At 36.3% G+C, this 16022-nt stretch overlaps 1 protein-coding gene across 1 annotated transcript in view; it reads left to right on the top strand.

Annotated features, from left to right (window-relative positions):
• The first annotated feature begins 10065 nt into the window (after positions 1–10065).
• The window catches only part of pax3a (paired box 3a), a 38592-nt gene continuing 32635 nt past the window's right edge, over positions 10066–16022 (top strand). Inside the window, exons 1-4 of the mRNA XM_077556966.1 lie at positions 10066–10764; positions 10859–11094; positions 11950–12079; positions 12224–12367. Of these exons, the coding sequence (XP_077413092.1) occupies positions 10680–10764; positions 10859–11094; positions 11950–12079; positions 12224–12367 (595 nt within the window). The 5' untranslated portion in view covers positions 10066–10679. The remainder of the gene's footprint in view (positions 10765–10858; positions 11095–11949; positions 12080–12223; positions 12368–16022) is intronic.

Raw genomic sequence — 16022 nt, 5'->3', positions numbered from 1 at the left:
GGCAGTGAATGAGTTAATTGTGACTCCGTAATGCAGTATGTTTTGCTTTGCACTGAATTTGTATTGATTGCGTCGAGCGCCCTTGGGAGTGTTGAAAAGAGCATTTAAGGTGTCACACGTGCACGCACGCACGCACACCGCATGCTCTGTGGGAAGCTTATGCCACCTCAACTACTGTAGATAAGAATCTGCCCTCACCTGTTTTCATCATGGGATCGTAAACTATTAGCCGACCGCTTCCACTCGTCATTTGCTCAACTATTAAACGTCCCCGCATGACCACAGGCACGACCGTTAACAAATTCTGCTTCTTCCACGCAGCTCACCTGGCTTCACCTCGTGGACGCCTTTTGTCATGATAACGCCGCTCGGTTTGAGCTCAAGCCCGCGGCCGTTGTGGGTGGTGCGTATTTGATCTCATCAAACGCATCTGAAAAAACGGGCCCTCTTCTCGGCCCGGCTGTCGTAACGATGACCCCCCCCCACACACACACCCTCCAGGCCAAAGTGGTTTTCTTCCTGAATGTCGTCCCCCTTTCCAACAATGTCCGCTTTATGGTGGAAAACCCCACTGGAGATGTTGACAGAGATCATCCAACGTACAGTATGTCAAATGCAAATTTACAGTAATGGAGCGTCATCTCCTGAAAGTCTACACACCCCTGTTCAAATGCTAGGTAAATAAATAAATAAATGACTTCAAAACTTTTTTCCACCATTAATGTGACCTGTGCAACTCCATTGAATTAAAAACGAAATATTTTTGATAGAGAAAAATCCACCGGAATGATGTGGTTGCAAAAGTGTGCACACCCTCATAACGGGATGCGGCTGCGTTCAGAATTAACCAATCACGTTCATGTTGCATGTTAAATGGAAGCTAGCACACACCTGCCACCATTTAAAGTGCCTCTGATTAATCCCAGAGTTCAAGATGTTCTAGTAGGCTTTTTCTGACATTTTATTTTGTTTTCCAAAAGTTTTGTGCTATTTTGAATAGGGGCGTACCGATTGATCGGCCAGCCGATTTATCGGCCCCCGATTTCCTTAATTTTGGGGGATCGGTGATCGGCAGATCCCTTAAAAATAAAACGATCTTTTTCACCGATCTCATCTCTGCCACTGTCCTCTTCTGCTGAGATGACAAATTGGCTTTTCATTTTTATTTGGGAGAACTATTTCATGTGCAGTTAAAACAACCCGTTTGTATTATTTCACGGCTATTGTTCAATGTTTTCCACTGAAACAAAATGTGTATGCTGCTTGTTATGGAAAAAATCGGGATCGGCAGGTCAGACTTTTTAAAAGATCGTGAATCGGTGCACCCCTAATTTTGAACTGTTCATAATTCCGTTTCGGATGAGACAAACAGCCCTAAAGCATCATGTAGATTCAGATTGGATGGCAATCAAAACATTCAAATATTCAACATTCATTTTATCAATCATTTATTTTTATTTTATTTTATGTTGACATGAAATATACTTGAATAGAATTCAATTCAATGGAATTGAATTGAATGTTTCTTTCTGCGGAAGTCAGACTGTCAACACAAATTCAGATACAGACATAGAAAGCCACATTTTTATTATTAATAGCATTTCTTAGCATTATTGCATTTTTATCAATATAAAATACAAATATGCTAAATATTGTTTTTTTCCCCTTACGTCTGTGTAGATTGTCAGTCATCCAGGTCATAGTAACACGCATAAGTCCAATCCAGGCAACTAGACTCGTCTTGTTTGTTGACTCTTCCCAAAAAAAACTTTCAAAAATGCAATTAGGCTAACATTTTGTTATTACTTGCATGCCAATAATAACTGCGCTGTTTGACTGCATACTAAATATTTCTGTTACTCTTTCCAATTTCCTCGAAGCAGTGATATTATTCGAAAGAATCAAGATCCTTATCAGTCACGTGAACAGTAAAAACACAACGATAACACTGAGCAATGAAATTCGAGCTACACTCCACTTGATACAAATGTTAAAGAAAAAAAATATGTAAACAGTGTTCCCTCACTATTAGTAACGATATCCAAACATCACGATACATATTATCACGATATGAAGGTCACGATGCGATAATTATTACGATTTTGTGGGGAGGTTGGCGATACAAAAAAAGGTCACAAGATTAAAAAAAAAGAGCTCATGCAAAAAAAAAAACACAATATTGTGCTTTTGTACGTTACAGCAATGCATATAAACAACCTACAATCCTAACAACACTTCATAATTGAAGCACTTACTTTCTAATGTACGCACACATATTGACCATTAGCGTGGATTTTAAACATAGAAGGGCCAAAACATCCCTAATGAAAATTAAACTTCACCCCCAAAAAAAACTAGCCACCAGAGGGTGCTAGAACTGCACAAATGGAAATCAACTTGACTTTTTTTGAAAAGGTGTGCTGCTTTTAATATCGTGACATGACGACGACGATATATTGTCGATTAGTGCTTTTCTTTTTTTGGGTGGTGTACCTTATTTATTTATTTATTTATTTATTTATTTATTTATTTATTTATTTATTTATTTATTTATTTATTTATTTATTATTATTATTATTATTATTATTATATTATTATTATTTATTTAAATCTATGAAGGTTTGCACATTGAGTGTTTAAACAAGAGACAAATGTGAGAAAATGTTAATGCCTGTCAGAAAAGTGTATAAATGTCTGGTAGGGGGTTTTGCAGCCTTTAAACGTATAATAAATGTAAAAAAAAAATCAAGATGACAGCTTCGCCAATTTCACCCATCATGGGTAATTTTTTTAACGTAAACCCAGCGATAAACGAGGGAATTATATAATAAAATAAAGGGGGCATAAGTAATATACATAAAAATAATTTTAAAAAGACAATTAAAAAACATGTACCGTACTGTCAAATCCGTCAATAATAATAATTTTTTGTTTACTTTTTTAATTTCATTAATTAATTTTTTTACATTTTTTTTTTATAAATAATCCCAAATCAAGAGAGTGGTATTATACAGGGGGCTTAGTAATAAATTGATTTTTTTTTTTACATTATTTACAGATATTAACTCTTTTACTGCCAAAGACGTTAAATGACGTTCTGCAAAAACCTACGGAGGAGCGCCAAAGACGTTAAAAGACGTCCACCCATTTTATTTTATTTTTTTTTTTTTTGAAACGGGTGGAGTAAAGCCTTGCCCAGCTGTGGTGAAAGTTTCAAGCAGGTCTAGTGAGCCTAATGACTATTTTTGGCCCCTAGAGGGCAGCGATGACTCTCTTTTAACAGGATTGGGTAGGCGTCAGTAGAAGACGTGAGGCGGAGCTAGAGGGGACAATGGCTGGGGAAGGGAAGAGAACATGGCGACCGGTTTGCAAGCAGCTCACGCTCGAGCATTTTTTTTCAAAGACGAAAAGCATCGACCAACGCTAAAGAGCACATTTATGACGACGATGATCATCATCGATGATGATAATGGTGACTCCGACGTTGGAAGCGTTGACGCGGCAGTAGAAGACGTGAGGCGGCGCTAAAGCGAACAATGGCGGTTGCAAGCAGCTCACACTTGGGAATTTTTTTCAAAGACGAAAGGCATCGACCAACGCTAAAGAGCACATTGATGACGACGATGATCATCATCGATGATGATGATGGTGACTCCGAGGTTGACGCCGAAGTTGGAAGCGCTGACGCGGCGGCTATGACGACGTCATAAAGGTTCACGGGCTAGCGATGCTAACACCGGAAAACGCGGAGCACAACCGAGCACGCTCAGGCGGACGTTCAATCGGAGGACGAAGAGTGCCCCGAGTCCAATGCATATTCATCGGAGAAGTGGGTACAGTCTGCTACTTGCTATTTATTCGCCGGAAAAAAAGGCCGTCAAAAAAGTGTAACGTCTGCACGCGAAACGGACAATCGAAAGTGAAACGTATCTGTTGTGCGAATCCTGCTGCGTCTCCTTGCACGCAGGAGAGCGTTACAAAAAGAAAAACTGTATTTGAAACATCCACATAATTGTAAGTAGTACCACAGTTGCACACATTTGTAAATAGTTTGCGAAATTGTTTTGTCAAATTGTTACACTGTTGAATGGAAATAAACGTATTTTGCAATCTAAAAACACTTTTTCATTGTCGGTGATAGCGTTTTACAGAAGTAAAGCACTGTTTAGGTGTTTGTGGCATCATTCATGGACAAAAAGAAGTGTACAATTCACTAGAGTGCATGAAATAACATCGTTTCACAAAAAGCTCTTTTTCTCCGCTTTTTGTTTCAAAACAGAGCATTTTGGTGAAACTAACCATTTTCTATTGTTGATTACTGAAGAACGGAATAAGGTAGAAGTCCAATCTTTCATTTGGTAGTATGTGTGTTTCCATAGTCCAAACACAATATTTTCTGTCGACCTTGAAAGATCAGTCAAAATGCTTAAATCGGCTGGCACTGGCGACATCACGTTTCTGAAAACGTCTGGCAGTGAAAGAGTTAACAAATATAAAATTTGTGATTAATCGTGAGTTAACTATTGAAGTCATGCATTAATTACGATTGAAATTTGAATTGCCTGACGCCTCCATTTTTTAATATATATTTTTTTAATTCATTCACTGCCATTAATGGCTATAAACGTAAAAAATCCATTTGAACTATTTCTATTAGTTTTTTTTTGTTTTTTTCCCACTTTTGTTAACAAGAGTATGAAAACCTAGACTTGTTTTTATTGTACATTTAGAACACAAAATCTAGTTAAGTAGTTAACTAGTGAAGTCATGCGATTAATCACGATTAAAATTGGAATCGCCTGTCGCCCCTAATTTTAATTTTTTTTTTTTTTAATGAATTAAATGGCAGTGAATGAGTTTTAAAAGCCGTTGCTAACAGAGTTAGAGATCTAAAAGCAAAGAAAATAAATACATCAAAAATTGCGTACAGTGCAAGAAAATGATTTTTGAAAACATGATTTTAAAAATCATTTGAAAGACCTTAATCATGGGGAAAGAGCATCGTTTTTTAACCCAGATTCATAAAATACTTTACTGGTATGTTTTGAATCTTCACTTATGGGGACCGTATCGTGCACAAGTATAGAGAATAAGAGAAATAGTGAAAAAAAAAAAAAACGCTTTTTCCGGTGATTTTGGAGGAGGCGTATTATTCACTGGATTTTTTAACTGTATAACGACATGCACTTCTAAAGCCAAATATTTACCCACATTTGAATATAATCACTTTTCCGCCTTCCCTCATATGCACAATGTCCATTTTAGTTTCCGACGCAAATTCCTTTGGTGTGAGGCGGACAACCACAACGACAATCCAAATTTGTACACGCTGAGCGATACAATAAATGAGGCGTTCTCGTCGCGCTTATCGCTTTCCACGCCAAAATCCACATCGTCTGTCCGAGAGCCACCGACTAACTTTAACTTTTAAATGACCACTTCTTGCAAAGTGTGCGCTTTGAAGGCCCGAATGGCTTCGTCGTCTTCTTGTGTTCAGTGAAGGCAACACACTGTTTCTTTTCAGGGACATTTTGTACTCGATTTTGAATGCGTTTCGTCGGCCGCCACAGAACATTTCTGACTCAGCTTGCTCTGCTAATTGATTTGACACGCTGGATCCAATGTCCTTTTCATGATAGTCAAACTTTACTATGACTTTTATGGACATATAATGTTTCCACATGTCCTCTGTCTTTTTTCTTTTTTGGCCTGCCCAAAGCAAAATGCTATACTAATATTGAATGTAACAGAGAAAAGGAATGCAAAAATTCTTTTTTTATTCATCTATTCCCTTCAAAGTGATTTAATCTCTATTACTAGTCACATTAGAGAATGTTACACAGTAAATTCTGTCGAATAAATTTTCCTCTAAACAAGATTATTTGGTTGAGGAGCAAAACTCTCCTTTAGGATGCAAGCAAATAAACGAGTAAAATTAGTCAAAGTCGCTCCTTGCAAAATGTACTTTAAATTTCTCAGTGGAAAATAATAGTTTTTTTTTTTTTACATGGGATAGGCAAATTATCTTGTACACACTAAAAATACATTGAGAAAATGTTACTCTTAACTCATTTGCTCCCAAAAACGTATAAATACGTTGTATTTTAAATGTTTCAAGTGTCCCAAAGGCAGACGTATTTTTACGTTTAAAAAAAAAAAATAATTATGCTAGAGCATACAGAAGGCTTTGATGCAGCCTCTGAACTGACGAGGGACACTTGAAAAATTGTAGTTATTACAAAAACGGCCAGCAGGTGGCAGCAGAGTATAAGAGATCAACCAGGGCCATGTTGCAAAAAGCTCCTTTTGCCAGTGTTTTCAACAGGTTTGTGAATAATGATGAAACTTAGCTATATTCTAATACTAATTGCTGCAAAACGGAAACAGATACAAATATGCTTTTTTTTTCCCTGATGAAAGAAGAGACTCGAATCTTTCTTTTGGTAGGTTCCATGTTTTTATAGCAATAGAACACAATATTCTGCGGGTTTTGCAAAATCTGTCAAAATCCAGTAAAACAGCCGGGAGCGAAGGGAATTGCTTCAGTGAAAATGACTGGGAGTGAATGAGTTAATATTTTACTCTCTTCCAATTTTAGAGTGGGACCAAATAGACTCTATTTAGAGTAAAATTGACTTTACAGAATTTACTATGTGTAGTTATAACAATGCTGTGTTTTGTCCTGCGGGGGTCATGACCAGTTCTATGTTCGGGATGCGGGCCTATTGTCTTATTCCTGGGGGAGAAGGGGCCAAAAATGGTATCGGTCTGTTAAACACGCCTAATTATGATAATTATCACGACTTGACAAGGCTTCAGTAAGTCAAATAATCCCTCATGTGCTTCTATGTGTCCCTAATGGAGCATTTGCACGGCTGTGTTACACCGCCGTGTGTCTCCACCACATGCCCACGCAGCTCCTATTGTTGCTAAAACTATTTGATGGAGATTGTTTTTTTTGGTTTTTTTTTCAAGGGTGGGGTGGGGGGTTTTAGAAGAAAAAAAAAGACTACATCTTATTGCAGTTATTGTATGTGCCTTTTGGGGCATTTCATGTGAACAACATGGCAGCACTTTGTAAGGTGTTTACTGCCTCGTCGTAACACGGAGCATGTAACATATTCGTTCTGAATTAAGAGGAAAAGCAACTAGTGTAGATAATCTGCATTATAGCCTACTGCTAAAATTGACCAAAAAAAAACAAAAATGTAACACAATATGGGGGTAAGCAGATCCTTGATTTTTATGAGTTTAAGCTCATAATGTTATGACCTTCAGAGGGAGAAATGGCTTTGTCGGGCTGATTGTTTTTATCCCTACTTTAGCCTGTAGAGTGTTTTGTTTTTTCAGATCATGTTGCACAGATACGATTAAGAGGATATGACTGATATTTGCATACCGTGTCACATTCCTACGCCCAAGTTGTTTTACAGTATAGCTACCCCAAACAATGTTTATTAGACACATTTAGCATAAGAACATATAGCTATCTGTTGAGTGGCATTTAAAAATTAAAAAAAAGGATAATGTACAATGTGCTTACAAAAAAAAGTTGTTTTTTTTCCTTAACTCATTCACTGCCATTGACGGCTATAGACGTCAAAACTTAATTTTGACTATTTCTATTAGTTTACCATTTTTTTCCCACTTTTGTTAACAAGAATATGAAAACCTAGCAAAAATGATTGTACATTTAGACCATATATAAAATTTGTGATTAATCATGAGTTAACTATTGAAGTCATGCGATTAATTACATTAATCTTTTCTTTTTTTGAAAAAATATTTTTTTCTTTTCTTTTCTTTTCTTTTTTTCTTTTTGAAAAAAGATTATTTAAAATAGAAAAGAAAAGATTATTAAAAATAAGCTTGTCAGGCGATTCAATTTTTTAATTGTAATTAATTGCATGACTTCAATAGTTAACTCATGATTTATCACAAATTTTATATCTGGTCTAAATGTACAATGTTTTTTTTTCTAGGTTTTCATACTCTTGTTAACAAAAGTAGAAAAAAATGTTGAACTAATAGAAATAGATAGAATGAATTTTTGACGTCTATAGCCGTCAACGGCAGTGAATGAGTTAATGTCTGTGCAGATTCTCAGTCATCCAGGTCAGATTGAACTGACGCAACTGGACTCACATTGATTTTTTTTTTCTTGTTTTCACACAATGTTCAAAAATGATTTGAGCAATTATGCTTTTACATCAAAACATAGAAATGGCTCTGCTGTTTTTTACTCTTGAAGTTCTTCTCAGCTTGGAAGGAAACAAAAGGAAAACATGATGCACAGAGCTCATCATGTCATCAAACCAATGCATTTATGGTGGATAGAAAAAAAAAAGTCTGCACACCCCTGCTAAATGCCATTTTTTTATTGTGATGCAAATAATAATGACAACAAGATGAATCATTTCATCAGTAATCGTTTTTCTTCTGCTGGAACTGGGGCTTAAGACAACGCAGAGGGAATTATTGACATTTGAAAATGGCAGCCACTGCCTTAAGGGTACGTGCTAGAAAGCAAAACAAAAAATAAAAATCAGGAAAAAGCCTACTAGAACATCTGAAATTCATTTGGTGGAGGTTAAATGGTGGCAGCTGTACCACTGACTCTCATTTAACATGCGTTTGAATGTGATTGCTTCATTCTGACCAAAGCCACATCACAACAGTCAAAATAATAATAATTAAGTAGTTAGTTCAGTCTTCTGCTAAAAAGCAAAAAAAAAAAAAAAAGTCAGGAAAAGCCTGCTAGAACATCTGAAATGCATTTTGGGTTCAGCAGAGGCACTTAAAATGGCAGCAGGTGAGTTGAAATTGAATTGAATTGATTGATTCATTCATTCATGAACACAACCCCATCCCAGTTATTAGAGGGTGTGCAGACTTGTGCAAACACCATTATTTTAGTTATTTAAAAAAAAAAAATGTTACTTCATACATTCATCAGGCACCCCCATGGTTGAGTGTAACTATACTTTTTATTCTAAGATCAAAAAATATCATTCATAATCCAATGCTGCTTATAATTGGAGGTGTGGCCTAATGCAAATGTGTTCATTTCAAGGCTACATCTTTTGGTCAACAGAAATGCTAGTTATCAACTTGTCTCTATAAAATTTGTTTTTATTGGTTAGGATCACCACTATCTGTAACATACTTTTTTTTGGTATGATTCGTTGTTGTTTAGTTCATATTTCACATTTTATGAATATGTTTACAATTTTGTACATTTATTCGAACTTTGTAAAAGTACATTTGTCCGTTTATTTTCTTTAATGTAAAACCTATATTCATGCTTTTTTCATCATGTTTTTTTAGAAGAAAAGCATTCAATTAAATGATATATGCTGTTTCAACATCGTTAACATGCCCCCCCCCCCCCCCAAAAAAGAAAAAAACTTTAAAAAATAAGGCCACTAAGTGACCCCACATTTTTAGTCAAATGTGTCTGTCTGACCCAAAACTTTTGGACAGTAGTGGTGCTAAAAAAAAAAAAGTGTTCAGTTTGTATTTTACAGTACTACTTTTTAAATCTATGCATTAAAATTCTTCAAGTTTGGTCCAGGCTCCCTCTACTGGCAAACAAAAGAATCACTGCAGTACACTTGTGTTGTATTTAACTTCTTAGTACCCGATAAAACATTTGGATTTAATTTAGTAATTGTTATATATATAATAATAATTTAACTCATTCACTGCCATTGACAGCTATAGAGGTAAAAATCCATTTAAACTATTTCTAATAGTTTCACATTTTTCCCACTTTTGTTAACAAGAGTATGAAATATTTTTCTTTTTTGTTTGATTACTTAATTATTTTAACTCAAGATTAATCAAAAATGTTATATCTGTTCTATATGTACAATACATTTTTTCCTAGGTTTTCATACTCTTGTTAACAAAAGTGAAAAAAAAGTTAAACTAATAGAAATAGTTCAAATGAATTTTTGACGTCTATAGCCGTCAATAGCAGTGAATGAGTTTTTAATAATTATTCAAGTTTTTGATACCTTTTTTTAACCTATATATATATGCGCAGCAAAATAATACCTTTTTTTTTTAAACACATAGACCTACTACACTACTGTATTTATTGTATGCTTGTCATGAGAGCAAAGTCTTTTCCGAGGTCGCTAACCACTCATTTAGAGAATCCATTACTCTGAAATCCCTCGAGGGAAATTACGATCATCACAAAACAATGAGTAGTAATGTTCTGAGCCTACAAGACAGCAATCAGGTAAAATCACCCGCTCAATGGCTTTTTAAAACCTGTGAAAAAGTTGCACGCTTGTGACATCGCAGCCAGATGACCCTTCTCGAGGTCAATGCACCCTCCAGAGGCGCAAACTCAGCGTCCAATCAGAACACCTCGGAGCCTCTGGACGTCCGGAGCCGGAACCAATCAGCGGGCTCGCCTGCGACTCGGAGGGGGACAGCCACCACTGATAAAAATGTTTGACTATCCTCCATCCTCCCAAAAACATCCTCTCAATCCTCACAGGACGGCTTGCGAAGTTGGACTCAAAACCCGAACAGCAACGTGTTGAGCGAAACAAGCACTTTTTTTTTTCTTGTGCTGGGTGGTATTAAAAACGAGAGGACAAGCAGTTTGGGGGCGAACTTTTTTTTGGGGGTGTTTTTTCTTGCCTGACAGACGGTCGACAGGCATGACAGCACTGGCAGGAGGTTTAACGAGAATGATGAGACCCGGTCCGCACCAGAATTTCGCACGGGGAGGCTACTCGCTGGAGGGTAAGGCCATTGAAACTAAAAAAACATAACAAAACGCACATATTTCGCCACACTCTTGAGCTTTCTGTGTCCCCGCGCGCGCACGTACACGCAGTGTCCACTCCCCTGGGCCAGGGTCGCGTCAACCAGCTCGGCGGCGTGTTCATCAACGGCCGGCCTCTGCCCAACCACATCCGCCACAAGATCGTGGAGATGGCCCATCACGGGGTTCGGCCCTGCGTCATCTCCCGCCAGCTGCGGGTCTCCCACGGCTGCGTGTCCAAGATCTTGTGCCGCTACCAGGAGACCGGCTCCATTCGGCCCGGAGCCATCGGAGGGAGCAAGCCCAAAGTAAGCAGGGAATTGATTGGAGTTGTTTTTCGATCAAATGTGTCAAAGTTGAGAAGCTTTATTTAAATGTGAGCTATGTGCTGGATAATAATCTTTTATTTTTATTTTTATTTAATGCATATCGAAATCGGCGTTTTTCTGCGGAAATGTGAGCATAAATAGCATTTAAAAAATGCTGCGTATAAAAAGTGTCACATTTTTATTCTTATTATTACATGCCTATATCTTATAATAATGCATTTTTTTTGGGGGGGGGGGGATTTTGCAGCATTTAAAAAATGCTGCATTAAAAAAACGAAAAAAGTTTAAAAAAAAATTGTTTTCTTTTGAATCATTATTGCATGCATGCCTGTAGGAATAAGAAAGCGTTTTCCCCCGAAATGGGAAAACCAACAGCATTTTTGTTTTTAAGATTAAAGAATCTAAATTAAAAAAAAAGTGATCGTTTTTTATTTATTTCCTCTGTTTTTATTTGTTATAACACATTGAAAATAAGCATGCTTTTTACAGAAATGTGAGCTAAAAAATGCTGTTTAAAAAGTCATCTTGTTTTAATTTTATTTTATTGTTTCTTTTACAGTATCAGTTGCATGCTTGTAGAAATAAGATACAAATAAGATTTTTTTTTTTTTGCCGAAATGTGAACCTCAACTAAAAAAAAACGCAAAATATAAAAAAGTGATCATATTTTTATCAGTAAGTGTTTATACTTTTGATAAGCTAAGAAAAAAAGAATGATAGTCTATAATTTACATTTTTTGGGGGGCAGAAATGTGAGCACAAACAGAATTGTTATAAAAACGTGATCATGTTTTATTTATTTATTTATTTTCAAATCATTCTTTCCTCATAAAGCAAAGCGCTTCTCCAGAATTGGACAAGAAGATTGAAGAATACAAGAGGGAAAACCCGGGAATGTTCAGCTGGGAAATCAGGGACAAGTTATTGAAAGATGGCATTTGTGACAGAAACAGCGTTCCTTCAGGTACAAAAATAATAATAATAATAAATGAGACTATACCTCCGCGCTCGATGTTTTGGTCACTGATAAAGATTCTTTCTGCTTTTGTAACGTTTTAAATTTTGCCCTTCCATGTTTATTTTTTCTTCCTCCAATTCCAAATTCAAGTGAGCGCCATCAGTCGCGTCATGAGGTCCAAATTCGGCGGTTTGGGTGACGATGAGGAAGATAGTGATGAGGTGGTGAAGAGGGAGATGGAGGAGAACGAACCCAGGACTAAACACAGCATCGATGGCATCCTGGGTGATAGATGTAAGTCGATTTCATTATTTTTTGTTTGCATCATGTTGCACCATTTTTTAAAGCTTCTTTCGTTATTATTTTTTTTTATATACTTTTTTCCTATAATTTCAAATCATGAGCAAAACCTTTTGGAAACAATTGAGGATGACGTCGGTTGAAACTCACACTTCCGTTTGAGGCCGATAAAGGAATTATTATTATTTTTTTAAACAAAGCTCAATGATGGGCAAAAATGAAATAAAATTAATGGACGTTCCTTGAAAAAGAGTAGTGATGAATTATTCGGGTTTTGGACGCAAAAAAAGCGCGGTCGGGTTGACGGAGATGGAGCGCAGCCAGTTGACACCTGTTGATTTAAGACCTGTTGGATTGTCTTTTTGGCTCGGGGAGACTCGATGGAGTTAATGATTGATGACGACTGTAACTGCCTGCGCTTGCATGTCAAATCACGCACGTTCACGCGAGTTAATTTCCCTTTTCAATGTTTGAGATATTTACTAAAATGTCAATTTGCGCTCAACTTTGCGCGTTCAAATTGCGCGTTTAGCGCTTTTGTCACGGTTGCGTGCGCAAGGAAACGCGCTTCTCGCCACTAGATTACAATCCCTATACCTTTTCTTTTCTTCACTTTCATCTCTCACAATTGCCCCCCCCCACCCCCAACCCCTTTTTCCTCTCTGCCTCGGGCGTCCTCAGTCACGCATGATCTGGGGGGCACGCCGCATCCCTCAACTTCACAAATGAGTTTGACTACATTGCAAATAAACAGTTGAAATAACATACGTGCATGCAACCTATTTATCCCAAATAACAACGTTGTAAGTTATTTTTAAAGCACATTTCATATATAAAAATAAATGGTCGTATATACGATTTGTTGTTATCATATTCACCTTAATTTAAGATTCAGACTATTTTTTCCCCCTCATTAGTTCTTTATTTCCTATATTTAAAAAAAAGATAAAATCAAAAGTGTATGGCAAAGTGCAAAACGTCAATATGCAAATTAAAATGAAACATGATAAATAAGAACAACGCCAGCATTTGTGTTTACTAAAATTATGAAAAAATATAAACATATGCAGAATATTCTTATTAAATCACATACAATATTTGGATAGATAGATAGATAGAGCTCGCTAACTTGGTATATAAATATAAACATAGGCCTATACAGTAATAAAAATACATTAAATATCTGTACAAAAATTGATAGATCGGTAAAGCAGTAGCTAGCTAGCTAGGTAACGAGTTAGCTAACTTGCTATTTCCCTAGCTAAGGAGCAAGCTAGATACATAAACAAAAATATGACAAATAAAAATGAAGCAAGCACTTGTGTTTAATAAAATGTCGAGAAAATACAAACATTAAAAATATATAAAATATATGTATTAATAGATAGATAAGTAAAGCCTTATCTAGCTAGATCATTATAGTTGGCTAACAAGAAGCTAACTAGCAAGCTAACTAGCTAAGAAGCCAGCTACGATATGTAGATACATTCACAGGCGCGCACGCACGCACGCGCACGCACGTGCACGCACACTAAATAAAGTTCAATGATAAAAATAAAAAAAACAACTAAAAAAAAACAACTTAAAGGCTCAAAGGTGCATGGTTTAAAAAAATATACATCAATCAAGTTAATCTATGCTGATAAAATGTCGAACTTTTTAGAGCCTGTAATGTAATGATGAACTCCTCATATGAAGTATTTACATCAAATAGATGACATCCTACAAACAGCTCACAAGCTTTTCCTCCCATTCATATACAGAACAGCAGTATATCTTTCTTGCGTCTCTTTGTGGAAGTAGTTGTTGTTTTTCCCTTTTATGGCGCCTCATTAGAATGTGAAAAGGCAGCTTTTGGTCGGGGAGGGGTGAGTTCGGGTTAGAGGGACTCGAGGAGAGTGTCTTCTGGCCAAATATTGATTAAGTAGGTGTTTGCAGAGGCCATTGTTGCGGCGCGGAGAGGCCTGTTGCTCTCTGCCCCTTTTCTCCTCCAGCGCCATTGTTGCCTTTCCTTAAGTGCTCACATCAAAGCGGACTCATTTAGATTTATTTGTCTGGGAAAAGGACGGCAAAAAAAAGTTTGGGAGATGCGTCCAAAGTGCCGGTTCGATTTGCCCTGGGGTCTGCATGGCATTAGCAAGTGGGGCTGTGGAGCTGTTGTTTGTGTTTTGGACGTTAAGCGTGTGTAGAATTTCAACAGCAGCGCTGGAGTTAGTTCTTTGGGTCTGTTTATCGCATGAAGCGTTGCAATTCACAGTGAAGAGATGTGTTGCTAATTGTTGCTACGTAGCACTAAATTATGGCGATATCGTGTTAAACTGTTTTTCACCATTTCAGTGTTCCTGATTTTTTGGGCACCATCATATGCATTAGTGGTTATCCAGTACAATTTTGAGTTTGAATTATGATGGCCTGTCATGTTAGCTTGCGTGCTAGCTGGTGTTTACGACGTTGTGCTAGCACGCTAGATGATGTAGCATTCATAGTTCCCATTTTTTTTGACTAGTGTTGTTAACACTTTTCTCTGTTGTGTGCGTTAATTTTGAGTTAATTTAAAGTTCCTTTGATGCCACAAATTTTTTTTAACGCACAATTGATGACCACTCCTTACTTGGAAAGCCTGTAGTGGGGGAATTCCAGTCGCAACAGAGCAGATTGTCCACAGCAAAATTTAGCAGTCATAAATTTAATAATAATGCATCTAGTCTTGGAGACTGGGTCAAGTTGTATTTGACAATTAAAAAAAAATTGCACAATTTCACAAGGTACTTCATGTTAAAGATTAGATAGCTCTTAATATGAAAAGAAAAATGCACTGAGCTGTCACCAGTGTCTTACAAATGCAATTATGCCATCTAGTGGCAGAAAAATGACCTTAACGCAAATCAAAATCATACTCGTTTTTTTACAGTACAGTACATCTTTTTAATTTTAACTCAATTTTTAGGGCTGGGTATCGATTAAAATTTCTTCAATCAATTCGATTTCGATTCAGTTCGATTCGATTTAGATTTCCCCCCGATTCAATTCACTTCAATTCAATTCAATCTGATATCAATTAATTATAGCGAATCAATCAAAGTAAATTTTGCAGAGGCAGTAACTGGTTTATTAATGAAAGTAATCACTTGTTATAATCACGTGTTAGACCAACATTGACATCAGCAAGGATGAGATGAAAATATTTTTGTAATATAATTTAATAAATGTAAATATAAATTAAAAAGATTCGGAATTGTCTTTATGTGCAATAAGTCAGCTCTTTAATTGATGTAAGAAAATACTTTTAATTCACGTGAGCAGTAAATAAAAAAAAAACAGTAAGATACAAAAATAATTTTAGCCTTTAAAATTCTATTTTCTTAAGAATTTATGGGAAAAAGAGAATAATTAATTCATGGTTTTATGAATCGATATCGGGCTTGAAAAGCAAAACCTTTTTGATATTGATTATTCGACTTTTTAAACCCAGCCCTATCAATTTTATGAATTATGAAATTACTAAAAGATGCAGCCATATTTCTATTAGTTGATTTGTTTCCACTTTTATGTTAACAAGAGTATACAAACTTTAAAAAAAAATATTGTTCATTTTATTGTACATTTAGAACCGATATGAAATTAGCGATTAATCGTGAGTTAACTTTTG

The sequence above is a fragment of the Vanacampus margaritifer genome, chromosome 2 (genome assembly GCF_051991255.1).
Source record: "Vanacampus margaritifer isolate UIUO_Vmar chromosome 2, RoL_Vmar_1.0, whole genome shotgun sequence".
In the NCBI taxonomy this organism is placed as follows: domain Eukaryota; kingdom Metazoa; phylum Chordata; class Actinopteri; order Syngnathiformes; family Syngnathidae; genus Vanacampus; species Vanacampus margaritifer.
Note: the sequence above shows the minus strand (reverse complement) of the source record. Positions and strands in the feature narration are given on the sequence as shown.